Source organism: Vanrija pseudolonga, chromosome 3 (assembly GCF_020906515.1).
Source record: "Vanrija pseudolonga chromosome 3, complete sequence".
Classification (NCBI taxonomy): Eukaryota; Fungi; Basidiomycota; class Tremellomycetes; order Trichosporonales; family Trichosporonaceae; genus Vanrija; species Vanrija pseudolonga.
Window position 1 is genome coordinate 1,389,632 of NC_085851.1, and position 25,363 is coordinate 1,414,994.

A 25,363-nucleotide genomic window follows, 5' to 3' on the forward strand; every position below is an offset into this window, starting at 1 on the left:
AGCGCCGTGCGGGAGGCGTCGGTACGTCAGCTCTCCGCGGCTTGCGTCAGCCACAGCAGGAGGAGCACGGAAGGAAGCAACATGGAACACGCAACACGGCCAACTCTGTTCATTGAGCACTGGCGGTGGCCTCTCGAGCACAGGACGTGTGCTGCACATCCCAGCTGCACTGAAGGCATCCGACCGCGAGCCGCAATGGCTATCGTAAGCGGGCTGGTGTTGGGTTCCAGTGACTGCCGCCATCCATCGGCTGCCACACGCAGCCAGCGTAGGTGCCTGGTTAGCTCACACCCTATGGGACTAAGGTCTTGAACCCTGGGCCGGCGGCTGGCCCACCTTGTCCACTGTTCAGGTTGACTGCCCACCCCTGCTGTCAATCATGCTTGCGTGCGAAGAAGTACAGGGCACCGGCTTGGTGCCCACCCACCCGCGTTCACGCACGACCACGACAAGGCCAGACCTGTCCGCCCACCCGCCAGAGGCACGGTTGGCACGGTTGCTTGGGAGCGAGGACTGTGTCAACCGAGGGGACACTGGCGAAGAGCACGTCGTAGTCAAGGGTATGCGACATGCTCTACTGCGAAGAAGCGCATTACTTCGATCCAGAAACCTAAACACTGCAGCGTCGAGGTGATAAGGCTGAAACAACACATACGTGTTGTCCCAAAGGCTAGTCACAGCTGCGAGGGCAGTCGATGCATAATCGACGGCAAGCGCCGCAGCCATTACGGGTGATTGGCAGCCCTGCCAACGTTCATCAATACCTTATGGCATACGGCAGCCCATCGCACAGGGTGAGGCTGGACATGGGTAACGAGGACGGCTTGGCTTGGCCAGCAGCCCGCAGGAGCACGTGTATATGCTGTTACATGCGGCCATCGGGAGGCGTAAATGCTCCGGGGATGCCGTGTCGACTTCTATAGGCACCAAAAGCCGCGGCCTTGCGAGGGGAGAGCACGATTCAAGATGCGGACGAGGCAGCAGGCCGCACAGCTCCCGCCTGCCGTTTCCGCCGTTTGAGGATGGAGGCGTCGCATCGGCACAGGTAAACGTCGCATGTGCATTCAGGCTGTGTCGTTTCACCCGCGAGGTGCGCGTTTGGGACACAATACGTACTCGTAGCACGCAAGATAGCGAACGACGCCGCGAGGGGGACGGCTAGGCGATTGGATATGCACCGGTCGTGTCAAGTTGAGTCGTGTGAGCCAAGAGCAGTGTCGCGTCAGGTTGAGTCCTCGCGAGCCACAAAAGAAACTGCATCCGCACCAGCCTCACCCTCTCCACTCCCTACACAATGCGCCACTGTGGCTCCTTGCCCTCAACCACAAGCGCGAGGTTCTCCGCCGTGCGCTCCCACATCCACCCGATCTGGTCGTCGTACGAGTAGCCCGAGTGCGGGGTGACGATGACCTCGGAGCGGGGCGCGCCCCACTTTGTCGTGCGCCAGCGCGAGTCGAGCGGCAGCGGCTCGGTACCGAACACGTCGATGGCGGCGCCACGGATCTTGCCCTTGTCGAGCACGTCGATGAGCGCGTCCTCGTCGATGATGGGCCCGCGCGCCGTGTTGACGATGAACGCGGTCGGCTTGAGCTTGGCGAGGTCTTCCGCGCCGACAATGCCACGACTACGCTCCGAGAGGACGAGGTGCACACTGACAATGTCCGCCGTGGAGAACAGCTCGTCCTTGCTGACTGCCGTGATGGACCCCTTGGGCAGCCCGACCTTCTCCGCCTGCTCGTCGGCCTTGTCCTGCGTGAGGTTGGTCGACCACGCGATGATCTTCTGCCCAAAGCCCAGCCCGCCGATCTTGGCGACCTGGCTTCCGAGGTTGCCGAGGCCGACAAGGCCGAGGGTCAGCCCGAAGATGTTCGTGTTGAGCGGGTTCGCGCCGAGCCACTTGCCGTCTGTGACGAGGGCGTTGTCGCGCGGGATGTTGGTCGCGAGGGCGAGGATCAGCGCCCACGTATGCTGCACCGTGACGCCGACACCGGGGGGCGCACGTGCTCTGCATGTTGGTCAGCTCTGCTCTGCGTGGCTCGCGGCTCTGCTCGCTCGCGCGGCTCACCGCGCAGGCACCCACGACGTCCCGGCGACGACGATGCCGCGCTCCTTTGCTGCCTCGGTGTCGATCCCGCGGTTGATGGTGCCGGTCGTGAGGATGGTGCGGAGGTTTGGCAGCGCGGCGATGACGGAGCGCGGGAGCGGCGTGCGCTCGCGCATCGTCACGAGCACGTCGAACGGCTTGAGCCGCGCAATGAGGGCCGGCTCGTCGATGGACGGCAGGATTGTGTCCTGAAAGACGGTGATCTCGGCCTTGGACCGGACGGCGTCGGTCACATACTTCGCGGCGAGGTCGTTGTAGTCGTCGAGGACGGCGATGCGGCTCATGGTGGTCGATATGTTGTTGCGCAGAGACGAGAGGATGGCCGCGCGGGTCATGGGTTATGTGCTTACAGAAGCACGACAAGACACAGAGATGGATGAGGGCGGGTCGATGGGGCGGCATGTCGTCATTTGTGGTGGTCGTGTGGCGCCGTGGATCGGCTTTGTCATCGGATCTTGCCGAACGAGGGCCTACCCCGGCCCTCCGGCCTCCTTGTTGCATCCACCACTGCGCTGCATCCCACTGAGGAACAAGATTACACGACGATTACGGAGATAACTGCGATATACGCGACAAAGCCACTCTACTACAAGACACATCCCCCCTCCTCGCTTAAGCCGCACCAGCCGCGACACTTGCCCGGCCGGATTGGGGCTGGCGCGACTCCTCGCGGCGGAGGAGCGAGACCACGGGGCCCTGGTAGTGCTTGCGCGCGTTGACAACGTACCAGATGGTCGCGATCGTGCCAAAGCCGGCGAACACGACCGAGGCATAGTTCATGCTGGGCGCGGTGACGGGGATGCCGACGGGGAAACAGAAGAGCACAATGCTGAACGTGATCCACACAACCGTGACAATGTTGGAGAAGTAGCCGAAGAAGTTGCCGAGCGAGTACGGCGCGTGCTGGACGAGCTTGCGGCGGCGGATGAGCGAGCACAGGATGGGGAACGCGTACGAGCATCCAAGGCAGATGGTCGCGACACCAGTGAAGGCGTTGAAGGCAGCCGACGAGCCGAGGTAGATGAGGCCGAGGAGCGCGCAGATGATGGTCGACAGGGTGAGCGAGTGCACGGGCACGCCGAAACGGGGGTTGACCTTCTTCCACCACTGCGAGCCGGGGATGCCGCCGTCGCGCGAGAAGGCCCACGTGCAGCGGGACGCGGCGGTGAGCGAGCCAATGGTGGCGAAGAGCCAGATGCCGAGGATGAGCGAGAGCAGGCCCATGGCGGCGTCGGCCGAGCGCGTGACCGTCTTGTAGAGCATGGGCATGGGCTGGCCGCCGGCGTTGGCAATGTCAAGCAGCGGCTGGGGGTCGGGGAGCACGAAGATGATGGGCAGGAGGTAGACGAGGCCCGTGATGCCGGCCGCGACGACCGAGAGCACCATGGCGCGGGGCACCTCGCGCTGCGCGTCCTTGACCTCCTCGCAGAGGGCAGCGACCATGCCGTACCCGGTGAGCGTGTACGCTGCCTGCAAGAGGCCGACGAAGAAGGCCCACGCGTTGGGCCAGCCAGAGGTCGAGGCGTCGAACTGGGGTGGGAGTTAGGTTCGCTCGGGACGGGCCGGGCGGCACACGGCACGGCACGCGGGCCGCCGCCAGCCACTCGGTGCAACTTACGTGGCTGAAGGCAAACTTGCCCGAGTTGCGGTGCTCGGCGCGAGCGAGGAGCGTGACGATGATGATGATGACGGCGCCGCCGGTCCAGTACAGGCAGACAGTGTTGAGCTTTTCCAGGTGGCTGGGGGTGTTAGGGATGGGGCTCTGTGGGGCTGGCGGGGTGGATGCCACTGCACACCCACTCCTACTCACTCATTGAAGAAGATGTTGATGGCGTACGACAGCAGCAGCGCGGCCCAGTACACAAGCACCGTCTGCCATGCTGTCGGCTCGTAGTCTGGGTGGAAGAGGGTAACCGCCGCAAGGATGAGCTGTGCGCCACCAAAGGTGATGGACGCGGTGACCCTGGGGCGTGGTGTGAGCAACTGTGGCTACGCCTCGCACCGCCGATCGACTCACGTCCAGTTTCCAACGGCGCCGAACCAGCCAGTGAGGTAGGACGAGAAGGCAGAGTACTCTGGCGTGGAGAGCATTGCGGACCAGTCTAGCGGGGTAGGTCAGCCACCGTGGCGTTGGATGGTTGCGGACTACGGCCGGGCAAAGGCCGTGCACGAGCGCACGACTCGACTCGGAAGCGCGGCCATGCCCCGCGCGCCGGCGCAGCACACTCACAGTAGACACCTCCCGAGGTGGGGTAGACCGAGCAGCTGTACACATGGTCAGCCGAGATAGCTACACGCGACGATGGGATGCCGCGGCGTGGCGGCGCTAGGCGAGCCTTGGCGAGGCGCGATAGCTTGTGAAAAGTGGAGCGAGCGGCGACGAGCGAGGGGGACGTACATTTCAGCAAGAGACGCGGCGATGCAGCATGAGACGAGGGAGACGAAGATCCACTGCGGGGTGTGAGCTCGGCACGGGCGTTCATCGGCCTGGTGGCGAGGGGGGCCCGGAGGGCATTGCTCGCGCGACCTCCCCCCGCTTCAGCCCACTCACACCATAGAGAATCGTAACCGGGCCACCGTCCGTCAAGGCGATGTAGAACGTTGTGCTGGTACCGAAGGGGACGGCCATGATGGCAAAGCTGAGACCGAGGACCGCAACCATGCCGAGGTTGCGGTTGAGCTCCTGCTTGTAGCCCAGCTCCTCGAGCTGGGCCGCCTCGCCGTGGTCATGGTACTTCTCCGAGAGCTCTCGGACGTGGGCCGAGTACACGGCCTCCTTGTTGCCCTCGTCGGACGACATGGTGTGTGTGGGTGTGGGGTGGAGTGAGGTAGTGCAGACGAGCAAGTGTTGTTACACGACGACGACACGACGCGGGGCATGCATGCATCCCCCCTGGCGTCCACTGACCTCTTAAGCGAGGAGCAGGCTGCTCGATTCCAGACTGACGCGAAGAGGCCGGGAGCCTTGTTGCTGGGAGTTGCTCTGCTGCCCCGCCCTGACGACCCGCCCGACTTGGCGGCCAAACATTTGATTGGAGCGAGCACGGGGGACGCCTCGATATGATAACATCGGCTGTGGGGGCTGGGTTATCCCCTGAGGCAGGCCGAATGGGACAGCGGCGCTCAGCTCCACCACCCACGTACGGAGGGTCTTTAATGCCTGAATCGTGTCTCAGCAAACCGCTCTGGCTGCCGGAGGCAGAGCCAAAGCCCCTCCCTGAGCAACGGCGCCGTTGCAACGGCATTCCTCAATCGGTAAAGCCACGATTCGATCCCGGCTGCAACCGCCTCTCCTCTCCGTGGGTTTGAGTCGTGGCGTACGGCTGCTTTGGTGCTGCAACGGCTGCCCGTCTGGCCGTGTCTTGCAGTCTGGGCTCAGTGCCTATTCGCTTACCCCTCTCTGCGTGGGGCGCTATCGCTGGCAGCGCGCACACAGTCCTCTCCTCCCGAGATCCTTGGTCTTTGCCATGCGTCATCCTTGTGCTCCCCTCGACACCAGGAATGCCTTGCCACCACCTCCCTCTCCTCTCCACGGGGCCCTATCGCGCATGTTCAGTATCTGCTCATGACGATCAGCATGTAGCCGGGGATTGGAAAAGGTTGTTGGATTCTTGGAAAATGACGGCCTAATCATGGACTAAGGCTTGGAAAATGAACCCTTGTTATCTAGGGCCTGCGCGGCCACAGCCAAGGCCCATGAAGCGAGAAGCGATGGGTTTGACGTTTGAGATGTGCAGCAGCTCCTACGCAAGTACCCTCCGGCATATGATCGCGCTTGGACCGCGGCGACGTGACGACGAGGTTGAGCGTGGCGCGATACAGTCAGACAGTATCAGCACAAGCGCGACCGGGGCCACCGAGTAGCGAGCAAATACCTCTTCTCCGACGCCAGGCCACTGTTATGGGGAGAGATTGGAAAAGCGTACAGGCCAAGTACACTACGCTCACTACGCCGGCCGCAATCACCGTGCGGGATATCGTGAGTCAGCGAATCCACGGCACCCATCGTCTCGCGACTTGTACATGGCGCGTGTGCATCTCAAACTACATCGTATCGCTTCGGAGCAGGCATGCGCAGGCACCGGCAGTCGTGCTCGGTGCCGAAAGTCGCGCAGGCGTGACCTTTGCGTGCGGAGGTCACGAGGCCAACCTGCCTTGCCCTTTGTTCCACCCTCTCCCCGTCTCTACAACTTGGCCTTGTACGCCGGCAGCTTGTCCCCAAGCCGCTTGCCCATCTCGCCGCCGAGCGCCTGCAGCCCGCTCAAGGGGCGCACCATGACCTCGAACTCGACAATCTTGCCGTCGTCGTCGAAGCGGATCAGGTCGATGCCCTTGAGCGACTTGCCGTTGGCCTTGGCGGAGAACTCGAGCACGACCGACTTGCCGTCGTCGGTCGCCAGCTCGCGGTGGTACGCAAAGTCCTCAAAGATGGTGATGACCGTGCTGAGGGCGAGGATGAGCGCCGCGCGCGGCGTGTACGCGTTGTGCGACATGGGCGAGTGGAAGACGGCGTTCGGGTGCACGATCGTCTCGAGGCGCGACAGGTCGCGGGCGGCGATCATCTCGTGCCATGTCGCCAGGGAGCGCGCGACGGCCGGGTGCAGGTTGGAAGGGGGTGCCATGGCGTGTAGGTGGAAGGTCGCGTGAGTCGTGGTCGATGCAGCAGTCGAGCACGCTCGCTCGCTGTTATAACGGCCTCCGCCAAGGCCATGCCGTGGGGTTCCCCCTCGTCATCAACGGGCCCCGCTTATGCCATCACGTGACGGGTCGATTAGATACACCCCTCGGCACGGCGAGTAGTGAGCGTGCGGGGGCGAGGGGGAGCGACAGCGGGGGCGGCGAGCGAGGACATGACCGAGTGTATGCGTGGGCGGCGCGCGGAGGTGCGTAGGGCTGCATTAAGGCCACGGGGAGCTGACTGAGCCCTGCCACTGGTCTTGTGCCGGTCGTCCACTCACTGCCACCTGACCCCACCTGACCATTCGTGACAATCGTATGCTTATGCACGTATTATACAACATTGAGGCATTTATGTTGTCTATAGCTTCGCCTTGGCGTACATCGGGGCCGGGGTCGCGCTCGAGTTTGAGCTCGGCGCGCTCACCGGGGCCGCGTTGGCCCATACCCTTCCAACAACCTTCTTAACGTCCGTCTTTACAACCTTGCCGGATGCGTTGCGCGGCAGCGTCGGCAGGATGACGACGACGGCGGGGCGCGCGGCGTGCCGTAACCGAGGCTCGGCGGACGCGAGGATGTCGCCCGGGGTCGCGGTGGCACCCGGCGCAAGCGTCACGGCCACGCCGACACGCTCGCCGAGGACGTCATCGGGCACTGGGACAGCGGCGGCGTGCTCGACGCGCAGGTCCTCGCAGAGCGCGTGCTCGACCTCTGCACTGGCAATGTTCTCGCCGCCGCGGATGATCATGTCCTTTTGCCTGTCGCCGATCGAGAGCCATCCCTCGGCGGTCATGGAGCCGAGGTCGCCCGTGTCGAACCACCCGTCCTGCATCGCCTTCTGTGTGGCCGCCGCGTCGCCAAGGTATCCCTTCATGACGTTGGAGCCCTTGACGAGAATCAGGCCGACCTCGTTGGCGGGCAGCGGCTCGCGCGTGTCGGGGTGCACGATGCGCACCTGCGTGAGCGGGAAGGGCACGCCGACCGACTTAGGGTTGGCAATGTAGTCGGCGCCAGAGAGACACGTGATGATGCCGTTCGTCTCGGTCATGCCGTAGCCGTTCGCGAGCGACGCGCCGGGCCACGCCTTCTGGATCTCGGCGGCGAGCGAGGCAGGGGGCGGCGCACCGCCGTAGTTGACCGACGAGATCGTGTGTCCTGGGGGCAGGCGGTCGGCGGCCTTGACGACCGACGTGGCGATGGCGGGCACGCCGCCAATGACGTTGACGCGCTCGCTCGAGATGAGGTCGATGGCCGTGTCGACGTCCCACCGGCGCATGAAGACGACCTTGGAGCCAAAGGTCATGGCCTTGATGAGCCACGAGAGGCATCCGGTGACGTGGAAGAGGGGCACGGGGACGAGCATGACGTTTTGGGTGGCTGGGGGGTTAAGGCGCGCCTGTGCGTCGGCGTACGAGCCGCCCGCGCGGAGCGTCGCGCGTGCTGACGTGATGTTGGACGAGAGGATGTGGCTGAGGGCGCCGCGCTGCGTGACCAGCACTGCCTTGGGTGCGCTCGTCGTACCACTTGTGAAGAGGATCTGGCCGTCGGATTCAGGCGTGAGGTCGAACCCCTCGCCTGCCTCGATGGCGGCGACGTCTGCCTCGGTTGCAGTCACGGTGAGTTGCTGGATGCCGGCACGGTTTGATGCAGGGATGTGCGCGATGGATGACCATGCAAAGATCTGCAAAGGTAGGTTAGCGGTGCCTGGTGGGGATCGACCGTCGGCGGTTTTTGCGGAGGGGTGGTGGAAGGGTTGGCTGGTGGGTGGGTGGGTGGCTCCACTTACAATGTTGTAGCCCTTGGCTGAGAGGCGCTTGGCGACAGGCACAATCTGCTCTGCGAGCTTGCCGTCGACGAGGATGAGGTCGGGCTTGGTGATGGTGAGGCAGTGGGCCTGCTGGCCGGGGTGGAGGGTCGAGTTGAGGAGGACTGGCACGGCGCCGAGCAGGTGGACGGCGACGAACGCCACGACCCACTCGGTCGAGTTGAGCCCGCCGATGGCGACACGCGAGCTGGCGCGCAGGCCCCGGCCACGCAGCCACGCCGCAAGACTCACAGCGCGCGCGTGCACGTCGCCGTAGGTTGATGTCTCGCGCGACTTGCCCTCTGGTGATGAGACGAGGTCGCGGTCTGCGAAGCGGTCGAGCTGGGCGAGGAGGAAGGCGCGGAAGTGTGGTGGTTGCTATGTGTGGGTTAGCTTGGTTGGCCCGTTGCGCGCGCCGCTGCCTTATCTCTCTCTCTCCCTGCACCTGCACACTCACATTCTTCCACACGCGCTGTTCCCTTCCGTCAATGATCGCCGTCGTGACCTCCCACCGCGAGCCGGGCGTGGTCGTCAGCAGCTGGTCGCACTCGGCGATGGAGAGCTGGGTGTCCGTCTGCGTGTCCATGGTGGTGGTCGTAGTTACAGTCTAGTGGTACTATGCTGAGAAACGAACGCAGGAGGCCCAAGACAAAGTATACACGCAGGCTCTATATCACTACAGCCACGATGCGCACTGTGGCTGCCGAGGCGTTCGGCGTCGACAAAGCTGCCACATGCCGAGGATACCGCGACAGCACGGCACCGGGGGCGGACAGCCCGCGGCCGATAAAAAAGGTTTGGTGGTGCTGACTGACTGGTGGCGGCGTGGGCCGTTGGCAGTGTTCCTCTCGCTACCCTCGCTGGCCGCTGCCACTGCCGCCGGTGTTGGATGCCGAGCCGGCCCTTCCGAACCCCGAGAAAGGTCTGGGCAGGCCAGCGGACCATCCTATTTCCCCGGAACTGATGCGATGCATGCAAGATAGGCCCTAGTGCGATAGTGCTGCCGCCGGGAAAGAGGAATTATGCATGGGAGGTGTGTGGGCATTGTGCATTACACGAGTGGCGATCCCACTGGCAACACCGCGTGTACTGTGTACTGTGTACTGTGTACTGTGGGTGCCGGTGTAGTGTTGGGCACGGACAGTGTTTGCGCCGGAGCGCCTTGGCGCCCCCAACCAGTCCAAGTCATGCCTCCAAGTCATGTGAGGGGGACGACCCGGGTGACTACTCTGCCGACTACTACGACTAGGAGCAAACCAATGACGCCGACAGCGTAGTTGGACGGTAGCTAGCGAACAGCTCACTCACTCATCACTCACGATCGGGCTAGCGAGCAGCACTTACTCATTTCTCATGGCCGCACGCTCCGTCGGCGCGGCGACGACGACCCTGGCTCGCATTCGGCTTCTCCCTCGAGGGCGGCCGGCCCAACCACCACCCCACACCCAGCGGGGCTTGGCACGCGGGGCACCTCCGACGGGTCGTCGCTGCAACTACTCTTCTCCTCCTTTGCATTACCGGCGCTACTACGCAACCATGCCAGATTCCACACCCACGCCGGACGCTGTACGCCCAGCCGTGCCCGACGCCGGCGCCGCGGTCGGCCTGCCGCCCGTCACGCCGGGGTTTGCCGACCACGTCTTTGCGGTCGAGGAGGGCGTCGAGCTGCCGCTGCGCTTCTGGTCGGGCGGGGACGGTCGTCGACCATGGCTCATCTGGTTCCACGGCGGTGAGTGGAGTGCAAGATGCATAGCAGCTGTGTGTACTGACGCCGCTCGCAGGCGGGTTCGTAGGCGGAAAGTGGTCAACCCCGCATGCTTGGATCGTCCCCGCCTTCACCCAGCGAGGGTACCACGTCGTCTCGGTCGGGTACCGCCTCGCGCCCGAGGCCTCGCTGGAGCACCAGCTTGCCGACGCCGTCTCGGCTCACAAGTATGCTCTGCAGAACCTGCCTGTCGATGCGCAGCGCTGCGTCGCGGGCGGCGACTCATCCGGGAGCATCCTCAGCCTGCTCGCTGGGTTCAAGTACGATCCCAAGCCTGCAGCCGTCCTCAACCTGTACGGCTGTGCCGACATGCTCGACCCCGTATGGCGTGCGCCGCCTTCAGACGGGAGCAATGCGTACATGCTCAAGCAGGGCGATGCCGAGCTCGAGCGGCAGACAGGCAGTCGCGACCTCGCCAAAGCCCTCGTCCAGTGCCCGTGGGAACACGAGATCCCGCCAGCCGTCCCGCTCGAGGCGACGCGCGCGCACCTCGGCCAGCCTGGGTTCGAGGTCGACGACGCGCTGATACGCCGCATCGACCTCGCAACGTACATGTACTCGCATGCGCGGCTGCCCGACGTGCTGTACCGGCGCGAGGAGTATAGCAGCGAACAAGCGATGCTGGCCGCTGCCGAGGCGCTGTCCCCGCTGCAGATGGTGCAAAAGGCCACGACATACCCGCCAACGTACATCATGCACGGCACAAAGGACACTTGCGTGCCGCTGCGGGAGAGTACAGAGTTTGCAGACAGGCTACGCGAGATTGGCGTCGCTGTCGCCGAGGATTATCCCGAGGCGGGGCATGTGTTTGATACTTGGAGGGTGAGTGCCGGCGGGAGCGCGCGGCATGCTCGGGGCGATAGAGATGCCGCTAGTCGTGGGTAGGACTTTGCTGATACAAGCAGAGCCCCAACGAAGAAGGGTGGCAGCGCCATGTCCCTCCCTGCCTCGACTTTCTCGACAAACACGTCAAGTGAGCGGCAAGACGGCGCGCGCGACGCGCGCATGCCCACCTGGTGATCTGCGCGTCGTCTCCAACGCGTCTTGGCCCGAGGCGTCGTCTGAATCAGCAGCAGTAGGCGGCGCATAGAGCGCGCAGCGTGTGGTAGAAGCGTCTCGGGCGTAAGCCCCAATGCCGCTGATAGCACGGAGGTGGGCGGCTTGCCGAGTAGTTGCCGCATATGATGTTGCGCGGAACGTTTAGAACGCCACGCCACGGAACCGTGTCGTATGCATATCCGTGGATCTGCTGCCTGCATCGGGTGCAGCGCAGCATGCAGCGCATAGAAGCATGGCAGCAGCAGCAGCATGGACCCGAGCGTACGGCCGCATGGCAGCCAGCAGAGTGGTGCGCTTGGCTGGAGCGGTGTTCGGTGTCCGGCGTTGCCCGCGTGCAGAGAGAGCCGACCCGGCTACTCACGGCTCAGTGTCTGTGATGGGGCGACCCGCGGGGGCCTGGGTGTGCCGCGGTCCACCTCGTCGTCAGTATGCCTCCCCTCACCTGACCTTGTCGCGGCCGTAAGGTATCGGGTGCGCGTGCGTCTCGTGCGCAGTGCGACTTCTGGGCCACGGCTACATATACGCGAACCCGAAGCTGCTGTTGGGGGTGACTCTCCCATCTCCCCCTCCCCCCCATCACACACACTCCCACCATGCCCGCTGCTACATCAACAACAGGCTTCTTCCAGGTCGAGCCGCAGCTCCCAAACGCCTGGGACGAGGACGCAACACTGCGCCGTGCCGCCGACCTCTTCCTCCCCGCGTCGACAGTCACGGCCGAGTCTGCCGACCTCCACTCGTTCGCTGCCGACGTCATCTCACCCGAGATCTTCGCGGCCATCACCAACGCTGAGACGCAGCTCCCCTACCTCAACGGCGGAGGATACACTGCCTTCGGCGCCCCGCAGGACGCGGCGACGCTCGTCACCTCGCCCGGATGGAACATTCTCCAGGACTTTGCCCTCGCCTCGGGCTTCGTGCCCCAGGGCTACGACGCCAAGCTCGGCGGATCGGCACGTGTCATTGAGGCGCTCAAGATCGCCCTCTGGGCCCCTAGCTCGGCACTCACCACCTGCCCCTCGGGCATGCAGGACGGCGCGATCGAGGTGCTCCGCAACCAGCTGAGGAACAACACGACCCCGCCCGGCTGGAACAAGGACCTGCAGGACACGCGCACAAAGGTGTTCGAGGCGGCGCTTGGCCGGCTCATGAACACCAACCCCAAGGAGGCTTGGACCTCGGGCCAGTGGATGACGGAGCGCGCTGGTGGCTCGGACGTCCGCGGCACCGAGACGATCGCCGAGTGGGTCGGCATGGGTGCTGACGGCGTCGACTTGAACGGGCTGCCGCTTGGCCCGTACTCGATCTCTGGCTTCAAGTGGTTCGCCTCGGCCGCCGACTGCGGTGTGTCCATCCTGCTGGCGTTCACGCCCAAGGGCCTCTCGTGCTTCCTCGCCCCCACGCGCAAGCTCGTCAACGGCAAGGTCAAGATCAACGGGTTCAGGTTCCAGCGTCTCAAGAACAAGCTCGGCACAAAGGCGTTGCCGTCCGCCGAGCTCGAGATTAAGGGCATGCGCGCATGGCTTATTGGAGGGGAGGGTCGCGGTGTGGCTGTCATCTCGACCGTGCTCAACGTCACCCGTCTCCACAACGCCATCCGTACCGCCGGCTTCATGGGCCGTGGCCTGTCCGTCGTCCGCGCCTTTGCCCGCGTCCGTACCTTCCCCTCGCGTCCCGCCCCCAACAACTACCTCTACCACATCCCCCTGTTCAACAAGACGCTCGCGAGCTTGACGGTCCGCTACCGCGCCGACATGCTGGTCGCGACGTTCATCGCTGGCCTCCTCGGCGCCGTGTCCACCAACCAGCGCACAGTAGCCGTCCTCCCCGCATCGCACGAGGACAACGTCCTCCTCCTCCGCCTGCTCACGTCTGTCGCCAAGGCGTACACAACAAAACACGGCGTCGCCCACCTCCAGGAGTGCATGGAGGGTCTCGGCGGTGTCGGCTACCTCGAGAACAACGAGACGCCACACCTCAACGTCGCCCGCATGTTCCGTGACGCCAACGTCTTCCCCATCTGGGAGGGAACCTTTGACGTGCTCTCCACCGACACTGTCAAGGTGCTCCGCGGCAAGCTCGGCGCCGAGTGCGAGGGTGCCCTCGGCCGCTGGATCAACCAGGTGCTCAACGCCGGCTCGAGCGCACAGCTCGCGCAGGCCAAGCAGGCCATCCGCGCCCGCTGGGAGGCATTTGTCCTCTCCCTCCCGTCAGACAAGGACACGCTCATGCCTCACGCGCGCTACGTCGTCAACACGATCGGCGACATTGTCGCGGCCACGCTGCTGGTCGCCGACGCCGAGCGCGACGGCAACGAGGTGGCCGCCGAGATTGCCCGCCGCTTCATCACGGCTCAGTTTGCGCCGGAGGACGTCAAGCCCGTGTTTGGCCAGACGGCCGGCGTGTCCCGCATGGACCAGCTCATCGCGTTTGAGGGCGACAACGAGGTGCTGGGCAAGACGCAGCGCGCAAAGTTGTAGAGGCGGCATGGCTGCTTGCCACCACCAAGAGTCTGTAACTGCATAGAATCATCATAAAAGTTTAGTTCTCGTCATGGATTGTATTGCACTGTGAAGGCAGCGAGGGTAATGGTGGACGGCCACGGTGCACTTCGGGACGATAAGGCTTGGCGGTGTATGCGAGCGATGGCGTGCGAGCGTTGTGGGCGGTTATCGCGCGGCGCGGGGCGCTGTCGCCTCGGCGTCCGTCCGTCCGTCCGCCACGCCGCCGCCGCCCCTCTAAGCGCTATCAGTGAGCGAGCTGCGGATGGCGGCGGGGGTTGTGGACGGCGCCACAGTGGTGGCCCCAGTCGCGCGAGTGAGTCACACTCGGTTGGCTCCAGACCTCGTCGCCTCGTCGCCTTGCGTCATGTCAGTCACCAGTAGCCACTGAGCCACGTGAGCCACGTGCTGGTCCCATGGCCTCCAACCAGCTGCTGCCTGGGGCCCAAGTAGAGCGTCGGCGCTCTCGGGAAAGGATGCAGACAAGCGAACGGAGGGGAGGGGGGAGTAGGGCCGAAGGGGCGCAAGCGGGGTCGGGCGCATCCCGAAACTTGTCGTCCAGCTCTCCACCAACAACACGGGCCCCATCGACCTCTTCCCAGTGTTCAGCAAGCAGGCATCAGCTACCCCGCGGCCGCCGCAGCACCGAGGAATGCACGCCTCATAGCACCATGCACCATGTCGTTTCATGTGCGTCGCATGAGCACAAAGCACGCGGGGTAGTCGTGTGCGCTCGCGCAGGCGACGTCGCCGCACCGGCCCAAGTCTGGCTGGCTGGATTATCACGGTCAAATTTTTCAGGGACGCGGCGACGTCGGTCGGCCACAAGCTTGGGTCATTTGTCCCGGAGCTTGTCCCCTCGCCCCGCCCTCCTTCTACGGCCCCTCGTCCGCTGTACCCAAGGTCCCAGATCGCCTGTCCCTGCCCTGGGCTTACGCGAAGCCATGCAGCAGCAGCGGCAACGGCGCGCGCGCGCGCAAAATTTCCCTCGGTTTGGCGCTGCTGATCCACAATGGCGTGCTCGGTGTCGTAGCCTGCTGGCTGGCGACGAGGTGAGATGATAAAGACGGCTGGTTAGAGACGATGGGACAGTATCCTCACTACTACTGAACACGATGAGCACCGAGTGGCGCGACGACAAGAGCGACAGAACGGCCATCACGCCTGCCCCGCCCGCCCCTAGCGTGGCGAAGCCGAAGAAGGGTGACGCCGGCGACATCGAGACTGGCTCCGGCGTGGAGGTGTCGGGCGTGGTGCACGACGCCGTGTTCGGCGACATTGTCGAGCATGGGCCTAACTTTAGAGCTGTGAGTGGCCTTGTTGCCCTGGTTCGGGCCCGGTGGCCGGTGGACGCGAGGGGGGAGGGGGAGGAGGAGGAGAGGGTGTTGTTATCTCCAGAGGAGGTGGACGCGAGGACTCGACCGGGCTCCGGCGACCGGTCGGTCGGTCGTATCTGGCCTGCGCACCAGTCCTCTGCTCTGGCAGCTGGCACTCCTGCCCCCTGCCCTCCCCGTACCAGTCCTCTATCTGGTAGCTCGCGCTCCCCTCCCTTCGATCCACCCCCGCCCCCACCCCACCCCCACCCCGCTCGCTCGGCGCTGACGCACCAGGTAAACGGCTGGGGCGCCTTCGTGCTCATGACCAAGGCCAACCTGGGCCTGGGCGTGCTCGCCATCCCGGTCGTGTTCAGCACGCTCGGCATCGTCCCGGGCATCATCGTCATCGTCGTCATTGAGGCGATTCTCATGTATTGCGCGTCCTTCCTCGGCCCGTTCAAGATCGCCCATCCCGAGGTGTATGGCCTCGCGGATGCGGGGTACGTGTTCGGCGGGCGGTGGGGCAAGGAGATCTTCTATGCCATCTTCTCTATCTGTGAGTAGCTGAGGCCAGTGATTACCTGGCCACGGCCAGCTCGCTCCGCTCGCTGACCTTCCTCCCAGTCATGGTCTTCTGCACGGCGTCCGCCATCGTCGGCGTCAGCACTGCGCTCAACGCCATGTCCTCCCACGGCGCATGCACGGCCGTCTTCGTCGTCGTGGCCGCCATCGCGGGCTTCCTCCTCGGCTCCATCCGCACGCTGGGCAAGGTGTCGTGGGTCGGCTGGGCGGGCATCACGAGCGTCATGGTCTCCATCATCGCCCTCACCATCGCTGTTGGCGTGCAGGAGCGCCCGAGCGAGGCGCCGCGCACCGGACCATGGGATAAGAAGTTCCAGGTCGTCGGCAAGCCCTCGTTCGCGGGCGCGATGACTGCGATCAACATTATCTTGTTCTCTTGTGAGTTGTGCCATGGCGGCGGGGGAACGGGGTGAAAGTGGCACTTCGACTTGCGTCGGTGCCACTTCCCACGACACCCCCGTGTCAGCCAGCTCGCTTCGCTCGCTGACACACGCGCGCAGCCTCCGCCACGCCCATGTACTTTGGCGTCCTCTCCGAGATGCGCGACCCGAGGCAGTACACCAAGGCCATGTGCGGCTCGCTCACCTTCCTCACCTGCGTGTACCTCATCATCGGGTCGGTCGTGTACCACTTCTGTGGGCAGTACGTCGCCTCCCCGGCCCTCGGCAGCGCGGGCATCCTCATGAAGAAGGTGTGCTACGGGCTCGCGTTCCCCGGCCTGCTCGCCTCGCTCACGATCTTCAACCACATCTCGGCCAAGCACCTGTTTGTGCGCATCCTCTCCGGCTCAAAGCACTTGACGGCCAACTCCTGGACGCACTGGGGCACGTGGCTCGGCTGCACGGGCGGCTCCGTGATCATCGCCTACATCATCGCGAGCGCGATCCCAGTCTTCGGCAGCCTGATCGACTTTATCGGCGCGCTCCTCTGCCCGCTCGTCGCCATCATCCCAGAGCTCTTCATGTGGTGGCACGACAACATCCGGACCCGCGAAGCACCGCTCACGAGGCGGCTCAAGATCCAGCTCGTCGTCAACGGCGTGCTGCTCGTCGTCGCCGCGTACCTCACCGTCGCGGGCACGTACGCCGCCATCGTGGAGCTCATCCACACGAGCGTGAACACAGGTCCCTGGACGTGCGCGAACAACTCGGGCAGGCTCGACTAGACGTAGACGTAGACTAGACACTAGACAGTATAATGTATCTATCTCATCGACCAGGCGGGGCGTGCTCGTGTAGAGGTACACGCAGCCAAGGCCCGGACGCCAGCGGTGCGGAGCATGCTCGTGTTGTCATCGTCGGCATGCAGGCCGCGCTGGGCTGGGCGGCTTGGCGGGCGGGGTCGGGAGATCGGCATCGCGGAATAGCCAGCGCTGCGGGGCATATCAACGCCGACATCCGGGCTACGCTTGCGCGCCGGCGGGCCCCCATGATCCGTATCTCACCCGCTGCACTCGCCCCGAGATGCTGACATGGCGATTGCCAGATGACACTGCCACAGGACCTTGCCGCTCTGTCCACCCCAGGCGTGGCGCAAGCCGCTGCCACCACGTCGTGGTCGAGCGACGCACCCACGAGCACCGCAGCAGCGCGTGGAGAAGCGGCTTAAACAGCCGCCGGGGTTGCACCCCACACGCCTGCAGGTTGGGGGTTCGAGCCCGCTCGCTGAATCCGAACCGGTCTCAGGAGGAAGGAGACTGGCGGCCGGGATTCGGGAGCTGAAGAGAGCTTTTTGTGTGTTGTCGGTGTCGGTGTGTGTTGGCTCGCCGCCCTGCCGCTCCCCCCGCTCCCCCGCCCCGGGCCCCCGCTGCACATCCATCGCTGTAATCCTGCATGCTGCTACTACCCACACGCCTCAATCTGCTGAGCCGTTGAACCACGTCCGTACTACCGAACCACCGCCCGTAGCCCCCTAAACCGTCAACGCGGCCGCCTTGAGCACGGTAAACTCCTCGACGCCGTAGCCGATGCCGCCCTCCTTGCCGATACCGCTCTCCTTGATGCCGCCAAAGGGGCACTCGGCCGTCGTCGCGTTGGCAGTGTTGATCGCGACCGTGCCGCTCTCGAGCTGCTCGAACGCGCGCCACGCGCGGCCAATGTCCCGCGTCCACACGTAGTTGGTCAAGCCCATGTCGGTGGCGTTGCACAGGTCGATGACCTCGGCCTCGGTGTCGAACTCGTAGATGCTCACGATGGGTGCGAACATCTCCTCGGCGTACACCTTGGCGTGGCGCGGCGCACCGGTCAAGATGGTTGGCTCAAAGTGGTTGCCCGTGCCGAACGGCTTGCCGCCGGTGACGAGGGTCGCGCCGTTCGAGATGGCGTCGGCGACGAGCACGGCGGCGCGCTCGGCTCCGCGCGAGGTGGTCAACGCGCCGTTGGTTACGCCTGGGGTCAGTTGTGTCCAGCACGATGTCACCCACCCTCGTCGAGGCCGTGGCCGAACTTGAGCTTGGCGACGCGGTCCGCGACAAGTGAGGCGAACTTGGAGGCGATGGAGCGCTGGACGAACACGCGGTTCGCGCAAACACACACCTGTCCGGCGTGGCGGAGCTTGTTGGCGATGAGGGCTGGAAGCGTCAGTCGGCCACCAAGGCTCGGCACTCACCATCAGCAGCCTTGTCCAACTCGGCGTCCTCGAACACGACCCAGCCGCCGTTACCGCCCAGCTCGAGGGTCATCTTCTTGAGGGTCGACGCGCCCTGGCCCATGAGGAGCTTGCCGACGCCGGTGGAGCCGGTGAAGCTGAGCTTCTTGATGCGCTTGTCCTCGCACAGGGCCTTGCCGACCTCGGGAGTGGTGGCGGTCGAGGCGGGCACGACGTTGATGACACCAGCCGGGACACCAGCACGCTTGGCGAGCACGGCGAGCGCCAGCGCCGTGGTGGGCGTCTCGGGCGAGGGCTTGATCACCATCGTGCAGCCAGCAGCGAGAGCTGATGCGAGCTTGCGGAGGGTGATGACGAGGGGAAAGTTCCAACTGGGGAGTCAGCTCCGTGTCGTGGGGGATGTCTCACGGGCTGAGGAGAGCCACGGGGCCGATGGGGACACGCTGGGTGAAGAAGCGCAACGACGGGTTGTCGTTGGCCTTGATCGTGTCACCCGTGATGCGCTCGGCCTCTCCGGCCATGAACCACGAGTAGGTGGCTGAGCGTTAGTGGCCAACACGCAAGCTCTTCCTCACCAGCATAGTCGACCTCGGCGCGGGCCTCGGGAAGCGCCTTGCCCGACTCCATGACGAGCAGCTGGGCCAAGTCCTCCTTGTTCTCGCGGACGAGCTCGTCAATCTTGAGGATCATGCGCGCGCGCTGGCGGGCTGGGATGGCCGCAAAGGCGGGGAACGCGGCGGTCGCAGCCGCGACGGCCTTGTCCGTGTCGACAGCGTCCATGGCGGACACCGAGGTCCAGACGTCGCCCGAGCCGGGGTCGCGGACGTCGAAGCGCGCGCCAGTGTGCGACTCGACCTCGGCGTCGTTAATCCAGCCCTTGGTGAGGAGGAGCGACGGGTCGGCGAGCTTGAAGTTTGCGTGGACCATTGTGGGGTGGGGTTGGGCGGGGGTGTGGAGTTGCGAGGGGGGCTTGCTAGACCTTTGAGGACTCGGCTGTGATCAGATCACGAGGTGGGAGCGACTGCAACACTCGGAGCGGGACTTGGATGGGGCTTGATGATGATGACTGCTGACCGTCGGTGAGTCGGCAACGCGGCGGTCGGTATCACGGGGGGTGAGAGGGGCTTTAAGAGAGAAAGAGTAAGCAGCGAGGTGTCGTTGCCGAGATGGACCATGTTGTGTAATATCTTTCGTGTCGTCGGTTGTGGCCGAACGCCGACGAGGCTTGGCCCGATAAAACTCACCCGCTGGGCTCGGGTAAACGGGCGGTCGTTGCCGACTGTCACCCCTTGGCCGCCGGCAGTAGCTGGTTTATAACTTGTCCATCTCCAGTCCCCGGACCTTCTACATCCTCCTCTTCAACAGCACCATGGCCACCTCCAACCTCCTCACCAACACGCGCCTCATCGTCACGGGCGGCGGCTCGGGCTTTGGCGCCGAGATCTCGCGCCAGGCCGTCAACGAGGGCGCCAAGGTCGTCATCCTCGACGTCTCGCCCACGGGCCAGACCGTCGCCGACGAGATCAACGCCAAGGTCCCCGGCTCGGTCGTGTTTGTCAAGGGCAGCGTGACCGAGACTGCTGGGTGGGAGGCGGCGCGCGAGGCCGCCGTCAGCAACTTTGGCGGCGTCGACTCGGTCGTCAACAACGCCGGCTGGAGCTACCACACCAAGCCCACGCTCGAGGTCACGCTCGAGGAGTACACCAAGACGTTTGACCTCAATGTCAAGTCGGTCTTCTTGTCGGTCCAGAACATTGTGCCCCTCATGATCAAACAGGGCACTGGCGGCACCTTTATCCAGATTGGAAGTGTGTCCCACCTGCGCCCCCGTCCCGGACTCGCATGGTACGCCGCGTCCAAGGGCACCGTCACCACCGTCGGCAAGGCCCTTGCGACCGAGTATGCCGACAAGAACATTCGCTTCAACACCGTCTTGCCCGTCTTGACGCCCACTGGCTTGACGAACCAGTTTGTCGGTGTCGACCAGCACGACACGGCCGGCCTCGAGAAGTTTGCCGGCGGAGTTGTGAGTTGCGCTGCTGCTGCAGCGACGCGTCGCTTACACCCCAGCCCCTCGGCCGTTTGGGCAAGCCCCAGGACATCGCCGAGGCCGTCGTCTGGCTCGCATCGCCCCGCGCGCAGTTCATCACCGGCGTCGACCTCCCCGTCGACGGCGGCAGGCACAGTGAGTGTGGTGTGGATGGTGTGGTGTGGATGGTGTGGTCATGGGGCCGCCAAGCTAACACCGCGGCTCAGTCTAATGGTTTATCCGGGGTCCGCAGTCTGAAGTGTGATAGCGACGATGATGCATGGGATATGAAGGGCTACGAGCTGCAGCGTACTCTGCACACAGCTGCATACACTCCACTGATCACTTGTGCATACTCACTACTAGCTACATATTCAACTTTACCTCGCCCAGACCAACTCGCCCGTCACGATAGCCGAGGACAAGTTCGGTGGGGTAGCCCCGCACCCGGCCCGCGGGCCGGTCGCCGGGCCCCGCCCTGTATCTCCCTGGCACGAGCTGGGCATCCTGCATTTCCGCCGAATCGCATCACGCAAACGGCTCAGAGCGCTCACAGCACGGCCTGCGCATTGGCCGGGCTCGCAATCCCCCCAGGGACGTACAGCGCCACCGAGGTGAAGAGGAACGTCCACCTGCCCAGGCGCGCACACTCGGCTGCGAGGTTGCGCAGGTCAAACGTCTCGCCTATCGGGAGGCCCCAGCCGCCGAGGAAGACCTCGTGCAGGCTCGGCCGCGACACCGGGGGCCACGCTTCGTACGCCATCCTGCGGGTGTCAGTGGGGGAGAGATGAGGGTGGGGGTCGTCGGTGGGCTCGGACAAGGCCGAGCCGCTGTATACCGTGTTCGTTCGGCGGACGCACAGCCTGCCGAACTTGCTTGGCGTGGGCAAGCGACGCACCGGCGTGCAGCTCGACGCACCACCCCGACCGCTCCTTCACACTCACGCATCGCTTGCAACTGCCGCAAAGCCCTTCTCCCAGTGCCAGCGCATGGCCTCCTCGCCCGTCTGGACGCCGATGCATGAGTTGACCTTGCGGAACGCGAGGCCCTTCTTGTCCTCGTCGCTGAGGCCGGCATAGGTCTCGTTCCAGCCGGTGTAGACGAGCAGGATGTCGCCGGGGCGGAACTCGACGCCCTGGGCCTTGGCACAGGCATCGAGCGTCGCAACGCTAATGGGCGTGCTGTTGTCCAGGTGTGACAGCGTGCCACCGCCGTGCGCCGCCACATGCCTCGGGATATCGAGCAGATGCGCGCGCGACGTGATCGGCTTGCGGGTGAAGTCTGCGTCGTGTCAGCGGGGTTGAGGGCGGTAGCAGCGCACTGTCAATGCCCAGCCGCTTGTTCTCTGGCTTGCGGGACTCCTCGTACGTCATGCCGTTGTAGTGTCTTCTGTCAGCGCTGCCAGCCGCTCGGCTTGCCGTACACATGCTGCCCCTGCTCCGGGTAGTTCTGGTACGGGTAGTGCTTGAAGCCGTCCCACTGGGTCGAGCACTGCGTGTTGAACGAGATGTGGTCGTCGTTGGCGTAGCCTTTGGCAATGCTGTGGTGTTGGCTCGGGCGTGCACCGTGCGTCCAACTCACACATCGCGCTCGAGGCCCTTACGCGTCGGGATAGTCGGCGCCATATCAAGCGGCATGCTGGCTGTCAGCGCCCGCCACGACCAACCACCCACTTGAGGTTGATCACGATCCCCTCCGTCACCAGCTTCCCCGCAGCAGCGACGACATCCGGCGTGATAAGGTTGAGCCGCCCGAGCTCGTCGTCGGCCCCGTACAGCCCCCACGCGTTGAACGGCGGGCCAGGCCGCGCGAGGGGCAGGTCGGCGAACGGAGGCGGCGTCGGCGTAGGCTTGGTGGTCATTGAGCGGCGCAGCTAGCTAGCAAGCGGGGTTCGGGAATGGTGCGATCCCAACATCGGGATATCGTCAGCACGGCTTGTCAGTCGCAACCGCCCGTCGGCCAGCGCCGAGGACATGTGGTGGTGGTGGTGGTGGTCAAGTGATCATGGCTCGTGCCGCGGCTACCACGCTCCGCCGGAATTCGTGTTGCCGACCAGTGAGTCGCAGTAAGACACATTCCGTTGCGCCAAGGCTACCAGTGTCCTCCGACAACAGCTGTGCGCGTGGCCAATGCAGCACGCCGCAACACTGCACCTTGAAGCCATCTACTCGAGCTCGTTCAGCGCGTTCCGGTCAACATGCATAGCCCTCATATGCAACGCCGCTGCGCTGCTGACACGAGCAAAATAGAGGCAACATGGCCGAGTGGTCTAAGGCGCTGTGTTCAGGTAACTTGAAATTATTTCCGCAGTCTTCGGACGTGGGTTCGAATCCCACTGTTGTCATTACAATTTTTCCTATTCTGATTAGGATTGTTTTGGTCTTCGGTTTTGAGTTTTGGGACCAACTGGAGCGCGATGGCTTTTTCTTGGGTCGGAGCTTCACACCCACCCTCTCCTGACTCATCACTTTTGCTCGTTTGCTTCACTTGCATACGGGCCACTGCATACAACTCATACCACCTCAACCAGAAACTGCCTTACCAAGCTGCAATACTCAATTCAGCGCGATCCACGCATTGGCACGCAGCACCGACACCTCCTTGGCCCACTGGATGATCTTGCCCCCACCCATGCCCAAGAAGGCCACGGCGGCCAGGCTGAGGACGGAACCACCCTCATCCACAGAGTCGTCGTCCTCGGGTCCCTCCTCGACGAGGTTACGGAACGCCGTGGCCCACTTGGCCTTGCTGCCGTTCGCGACGGCGTGCGAGCGGGCGAGACACTTCCAGTAGTACGACGAGAGGAGGCTCGCGGCCGTGCGCGCCGTGTCGCGGGTGAGGTCGAGCGAGTCGGTGACGGTGAACGCGTCGTCGTTACCGCGGATGACGCGCTCGCAGAACCCAGCATCGCCCGCAGCGGCGCCGAGCACGAACGCCTGCAGCGGGAACGTGGCCTGCATGCGCGGGTGCGCGTTCTCGGCGTCGGTGCCGTGCTTGGCCTTGAGCGTGTCGATCGCGCCGTCGCACCCACACTCCTGGAGGAAGCACACCAGGGCCACGATGCGGCGGCAGCGCTCGGGCAACGTAAACGAAATCCACTCGGCCTGCAGCTGGCCCCACGTGAGCAGGTCGAGCGCGGCGTGAAGCGTCTGCGCGGTGGCGTTGGCCGTGCCGGCCGGGCTGGGCGTCAGTGGTACCCAGGCGGGTGAACTCACAACGCGCGCGTGATGGCCGAGGGGGGGACCTTGAAGACGATCCCATCGGCGCTGGTGAGCTCGATGGCCTCTTCACCCGGGGCGGTGCCCTTGATGGCCCCCGCACCAGGGGCGGTAGGGGTGGTCCAGCGGCGTCCAGCTGTGAGGGTTAGGACGCGGAACGGGGCGCGCGTCGGCTGGATGGCCACAGCGGCGAAGTCGGGGAGGACCATGGTGTTGGTTGGTGAGGATGAGGGGGGGGGGCTGTCTGAGCCGGCTTATAAGGCCTGAACATAGTGACAAGGCGACCCAGATGCTGGAGTGATGGCAACGCTGGTGATGGTAACAACACCGGTCAACTGCCACAACAACGCAACTCTATTGATGGTCACATTTCTGACGAAGTGGCGACGCTCACAACGTCACAACAGGACAAACACCATCATTCATCACCCATCACTACCTACGACGCGGAGGACCTGCCCCCAGCTCCGCCACAACCCAGAGGACCTGCCCCGGGCCGAGCACCACATCACTTACGCCCCATGCCGCCACGGCCCTGCGCGAGCATGTCCTTGAACAGCGCAGGCCACCTCACCAAGGCACCCTCACACTCATCACACGAGGCGCTCAGTGCCCAGAAGTACACCCCCTCGATGAACGGCATCATGTTGAGAGGGATGTCCTTTGGCGAGACGGACACGCCGGCCCGCTTCGGACGCTTGGGCTGCTCACGCGCGGCGGAGTGACATCGGGGGAAGGGGCTCATATAGCCGAACGGGAGGGGAAGTGCGACTGAGCTGTTGACCCAGGTGGGTCGCGGGGAGAAACGCAGCGGGGTTACCGGTACCGGTTGGGGCGGGGCAGGTCCAACGACGTTGAGACTGTGAAGGGGATCGATGGTGTCGCCTCGGTGGGGGTTGTTGCCGTCGAGGTGCTTCGTGGCGCGCTGGGCGGTGACGAACGTAACGTGCGCCTGCACTGCCTTGGCAGCGAGCTCGGGGTCGTCGAGGTGCACGGCCAGCGCAAAGGTCTCGAGCGAGTAGTTGCTGTTCACGGGGATCGTGGGGACGGCATGCAGGAGCTCGCCGGCGAACACGGCGCGGAGGGTGCGCAGCGCCGCGTCGCACTCATACTTGCGGAGAAAGTCGACGAGGTGCGTGGCGGCGAGGCAAGGCGCGGTCGGGGGCATCGCGGCCCAGTCGCGGCGCAGCCTCCCGTGGACCACGAGCTCGAGGAACGCGGCGACGGTGCCGGAGTGCTCGATGTCCGCGTCGCTGAAGTCGACGAACAGCTGCTGCTCGCCGGGGGCGAAGTCCTGCCCCCCGCGGAACACGGGGCTGGCGTCAGCGCCTGTCTACGGGGCCACGACTCACCTCGCTGCAAAGACATGCAGCTTGTCGACCTGGAACTTGACGCCGTCGGAGGACAGGATCGTAAAGTCGCCTTTGCGCCAGTCGGGGTGGGGCTTGGGGTTGGAGCTCCGGCTCGTGGGGGCGGGGGTGGACATGTTGGGGGATGGTGAGTGAGCGAGGGAGAGGTGGCCGGGCTCTGGCTTCTATGGGCCAGCGGGGCTGCGAGGTGCGAGTGTGAAGCGACGAGAGCTGAGTGTGGCCCCTCGTTGTCGTGCAAGGTGCACTCGTCTGGGACGGATGGGCAGCGCCTGCGGCTTGGCACCTGGCTTCCTAACATCCACGCCTTGCACTCGACGATCCGCCACACCCA

The 25,363-nt window shown here is 64.5% G+C and overlaps 11 protein-coding genes and 1 non-coding gene across 12 annotated transcripts; 5 read left to right on the top strand and 7 right to left on the bottom strand.

Annotated features, from left to right (window-relative positions):
- Nucleotides 1-1,242: 1,242 nt before the first annotated feature.
- Nucleotides 1,243-2,439, bottom strand: serA_0 (D-3-phosphoglycerate dehydrogenase; the record flags this gene model as incomplete). The annotated part of the gene is made up of 2 exons (XM_062770626.1): nucleotides 1,243-2,005; nucleotides 2,066-2,439. 2 exons carry the CDS (start codon nucleotides 2,437-2,439, stop codon nucleotides 1,288-1,290), a joined length of 1,092 nt encoding a protein of 363 aa, XP_062626610.1. The 3' UTR covers nucleotides 1,243-1,287.
- A 167-nt stretch (nucleotides 2,440-2,606) lies between these two features.
- On the bottom strand, nucleotides 2,607-5,008 carry BAT1_0 (Amino-acid permease BAT1). The gene is made up of 7 exons (XM_062770627.1): nucleotides 4,656-5,008; nucleotides 4,503-4,555; nucleotides 4,335-4,369; nucleotides 4,122-4,206; nucleotides 3,915-4,067; nucleotides 3,723-3,843; nucleotides 2,607-3,634 (listed from the first exon to the last, which is right to left on the bottom strand). The coding sequence occupies exons 1-7, from the start codon at nucleotides 4,902-4,904 to the stop codon at nucleotides 2,717-2,719; spliced, it is 1,614 nt and encodes a 537-aa protein (XP_062626611.1). The 5' UTR covers nucleotides 4,905-5,008; the 3' UTR covers nucleotides 2,607-2,716.
- A 1,280-nt stretch (nucleotides 5,009-6,288) lies between these two features.
- Nucleotides 6,289-6,726, bottom strand: LOC62_03G004105 (uncharacterized protein; the record flags this gene model as incomplete). Its single annotated transcript, XM_062770628.1, has 1 exon — nucleotides 6,289-6,726. One exon carries the CDS (start codon nucleotides 6,724-6,726, stop codon nucleotides 6,289-6,291), a length of 438 nt encoding a protein of 145 aa, XP_062626612.1.
- Nucleotides 6,727-7,142: 416 nt separating this feature from the next.
- On the bottom strand, nucleotides 7,143-9,215 carry fadD3_0 (3-[(3aS,4S,7aS)-7a-methyl-1,5-dioxo-octahydro-1H-inden-4-yl]propanoyl:CoA ligase; the record flags this gene model as incomplete). Its single annotated transcript, XM_062770629.1, has 3 exons — nucleotides 9,043-9,215; nucleotides 8,568-8,963; nucleotides 7,143-8,462 (listed from the first exon to the last, which is right to left on the bottom strand). Exons 1-3 carry the CDS (start codon nucleotides 9,169-9,171, stop codon nucleotides 7,143-7,145), a joined length of 1,845 nt encoding a protein of 614 aa, XP_062626613.1. The 5' UTR covers nucleotides 9,172-9,215.
- A 906-nt stretch (nucleotides 9,216-10,121) lies between these two features.
- Nucleotides 10,122-11,517, top strand: mpas (Methylphloroacetophenone synthase; the record flags this gene model as incomplete). Its single annotated transcript, XM_062770630.1, has 3 exons — nucleotides 10,122-10,314; nucleotides 10,367-11,172; nucleotides 11,256-11,517. 3 exons carry the CDS (start codon nucleotides 10,122-10,124, stop codon nucleotides 11,325-11,327), a joined length of 1,071 nt encoding a protein of 356 aa, XP_062626614.1. The 3' UTR covers nucleotides 11,328-11,517.
- A 485-nt stretch (nucleotides 11,518-12,002) lies between these two features.
- On the top strand, nucleotides 12,003-13,889 carry acdh-11_0 (Acyl-CoA dehydrogenase family member 11; the record flags this gene model as incomplete). The annotated part of the gene is made up of 1 exon (XM_062770631.1): nucleotides 12,003-13,889. The coding sequence occupies one exon, from the start codon at nucleotides 12,003-12,005 to the stop codon at nucleotides 13,887-13,889; it is 1,887 nt and encodes a 628-aa protein (XP_062626615.1).
- A 1,112-nt stretch (nucleotides 13,890-15,001) lies between these two features.
- On the top strand, nucleotides 15,002-17,000 carry mtr_5 (N amino acid transport system protein). The gene is made up of 4 exons (XM_062770632.1): nucleotides 15,002-15,217; nucleotides 15,521-15,782; nucleotides 15,851-16,186; nucleotides 16,309-17,000. The coding sequence occupies exons 1-4, from the start codon at nucleotides 15,026-15,028 to the stop codon at nucleotides 16,971-16,973; spliced, it is 1,455 nt and encodes a 484-aa protein (XP_062626616.1). The 5' UTR covers nucleotides 15,002-15,025; the 3' UTR covers nucleotides 16,974-17,000.
- Nucleotides 17,001-17,623: 623 nt separating this feature from the next.
- Nucleotides 17,624-19,553, bottom strand: davD_0 (Glutarate-semialdehyde dehydrogenase DavD). The gene is made up of 5 exons (XM_062770633.1): nucleotides 18,991-19,553; nucleotides 18,824-18,953; nucleotides 18,416-18,786; nucleotides 18,231-18,377; nucleotides 17,624-18,195 (listed from the first exon to the last, which is right to left on the bottom strand). The coding sequence occupies exons 1-5, from the start codon at nucleotides 19,340-19,342 to the stop codon at nucleotides 17,720-17,722; spliced, it is 1,476 nt and encodes a 491-aa protein (XP_062626617.1). The 5' UTR covers nucleotides 19,343-19,553; the 3' UTR covers nucleotides 17,624-17,719.
- Nucleotides 19,554-19,751: 198 nt separating this feature from the next.
- tsaC1 (4-formylbenzenesulfonate dehydrogenase TsaC1/TsaC2) lies at nucleotides 19,752-20,739 on the top strand. Its single transcript, XM_062770634.1, has 3 exons — nucleotides 19,752-20,441; nucleotides 20,486-20,600; nucleotides 20,672-20,739. Exons 1-3 carry the CDS (start codon nucleotides 19,785-19,787, stop codon nucleotides 20,674-20,676), a joined length of 777 nt encoding a protein of 258 aa, XP_062626618.1. The 5' UTR covers nucleotides 19,752-19,784; the 3' UTR covers nucleotides 20,677-20,739.
- A 255-nt stretch (nucleotides 20,740-20,994) lies between these two features.
- LOC62_03G004112 (uncharacterized protein) lies at nucleotides 20,995-22,305 on the bottom strand (the record flags this gene model as incomplete). The annotated part of the gene is made up of 6 exons (XM_062770635.1): nucleotides 20,995-21,208; nucleotides 21,389-21,725; nucleotides 21,766-21,830; nucleotides 21,868-21,984; nucleotides 22,026-22,082; nucleotides 22,118-22,305. The coding sequence occupies 6 exons, from the start codon at nucleotides 22,303-22,305 to the stop codon at nucleotides 20,995-20,997; spliced, it is 978 nt and encodes a 325-aa protein (XP_062626619.1).
- Nucleotides 22,306-22,694: 389 nt separating this feature from the next.
- On the top strand, nucleotides 22,695-22,788 carry LOC62_03G004113. Its single transcript is given in 2 exon segments — nucleotides 22,695-22,732; nucleotides 22,749-22,788. It is a non-coding gene; the product is annotated as a tRNA-Leu (tRNA).
- A 211-nt stretch (nucleotides 22,789-22,999) lies between these two features.
- On the bottom strand, nucleotides 23,000-25,148 carry LOC62_03G004114 (uncharacterized protein; the record flags this gene model as incomplete). The annotated part of the gene is made up of 4 exons (XM_062770636.1): nucleotides 23,000-23,624; nucleotides 23,660-23,798; nucleotides 24,251-24,978; nucleotides 25,015-25,148. The coding sequence occupies 4 exons, from the start codon at nucleotides 25,146-25,148 to the stop codon at nucleotides 23,000-23,002; spliced, it is 1,626 nt and encodes a 541-aa protein (XP_062626620.1).
- Nucleotides 25,149-25,363: the final 215 nt, after the last annotated feature.

Bases quoted from the DNA above. Each gene is read 5' to 3' on its own strand.
- BAT1_0 (XM_062770627.1), bottom strand. From the start codon at position 4,904: ATGTCGTCCGACGAGGGCAACAAGGAGGCCGTGTACTCGGCCCACGTC. The intron at 4,556-4,655 runs GTGAGTGGGCTG...CACACCCCGCAG, and splicing joins CGGTTACGATTCTCTATGGT to TGGATCTTCGTCTCCCTCGT. The intron at 3,844-3,914 runs GTGAGTAGGAGT...TAACACCCCCAG, and splicing joins ATCAACATCTTCTTCAATGA to CCACCTGGAAAAGCTCAACA.
- mtr_5 (XM_062770632.1), top strand. From the start codon at position 15,026: ATGAGCACCGAGTGGCGCGACGACAAGAGCGACAGAACGGCCATCACG. The intron at 15,218-15,520 runs GTGAGTGGCCTT...CTGACGCACCAG, and splicing joins ATGGGCCTAACTTTAGAGCT to GTAAACGGCTGGGGCGCCTT. The intron at 16,187-16,308 runs GTGAGTTGTGCC...ACACGCGCGCAG, and splicing joins CAACATTATCTTGTTCTCTT to CCTCCGCCACGCCCATGTAC.
- davD_0 (XM_062770633.1), bottom strand. From the start codon at position 19,342: ATGGTCCACGCAAACTTCAAGCTCGCCGACCCGTCGCTCCTCCTCACC. The intron at 18,787-18,823 runs GTGAGACATCCC...CTGACTCCCCAG, and splicing joins CCCGTGGCTCTCCTCAGCCC to TTGGAACTTTCCCCTCGTCA. The intron at 18,196-18,230 runs GTGGGTGACATC...AACTGACCCCAG, and splicing joins CGGCCACGGCCTCGACGAGG to GCGTAACCAACGGCGCGTTG.
- tsaC1 (XM_062770634.1), top strand. From the start codon at position 19,785: ATGGCCACCTCCAACCTCCTCACCAACACGCGCCTCATCGTCACGGGC. The intron at 20,442-20,485 runs GTGAGTTGCGCT...CTTACACCCCAG, and splicing joins AGAAGTTTGCCGGCGGAGTT to CCCCTCGGCCGTTTGGGCAA.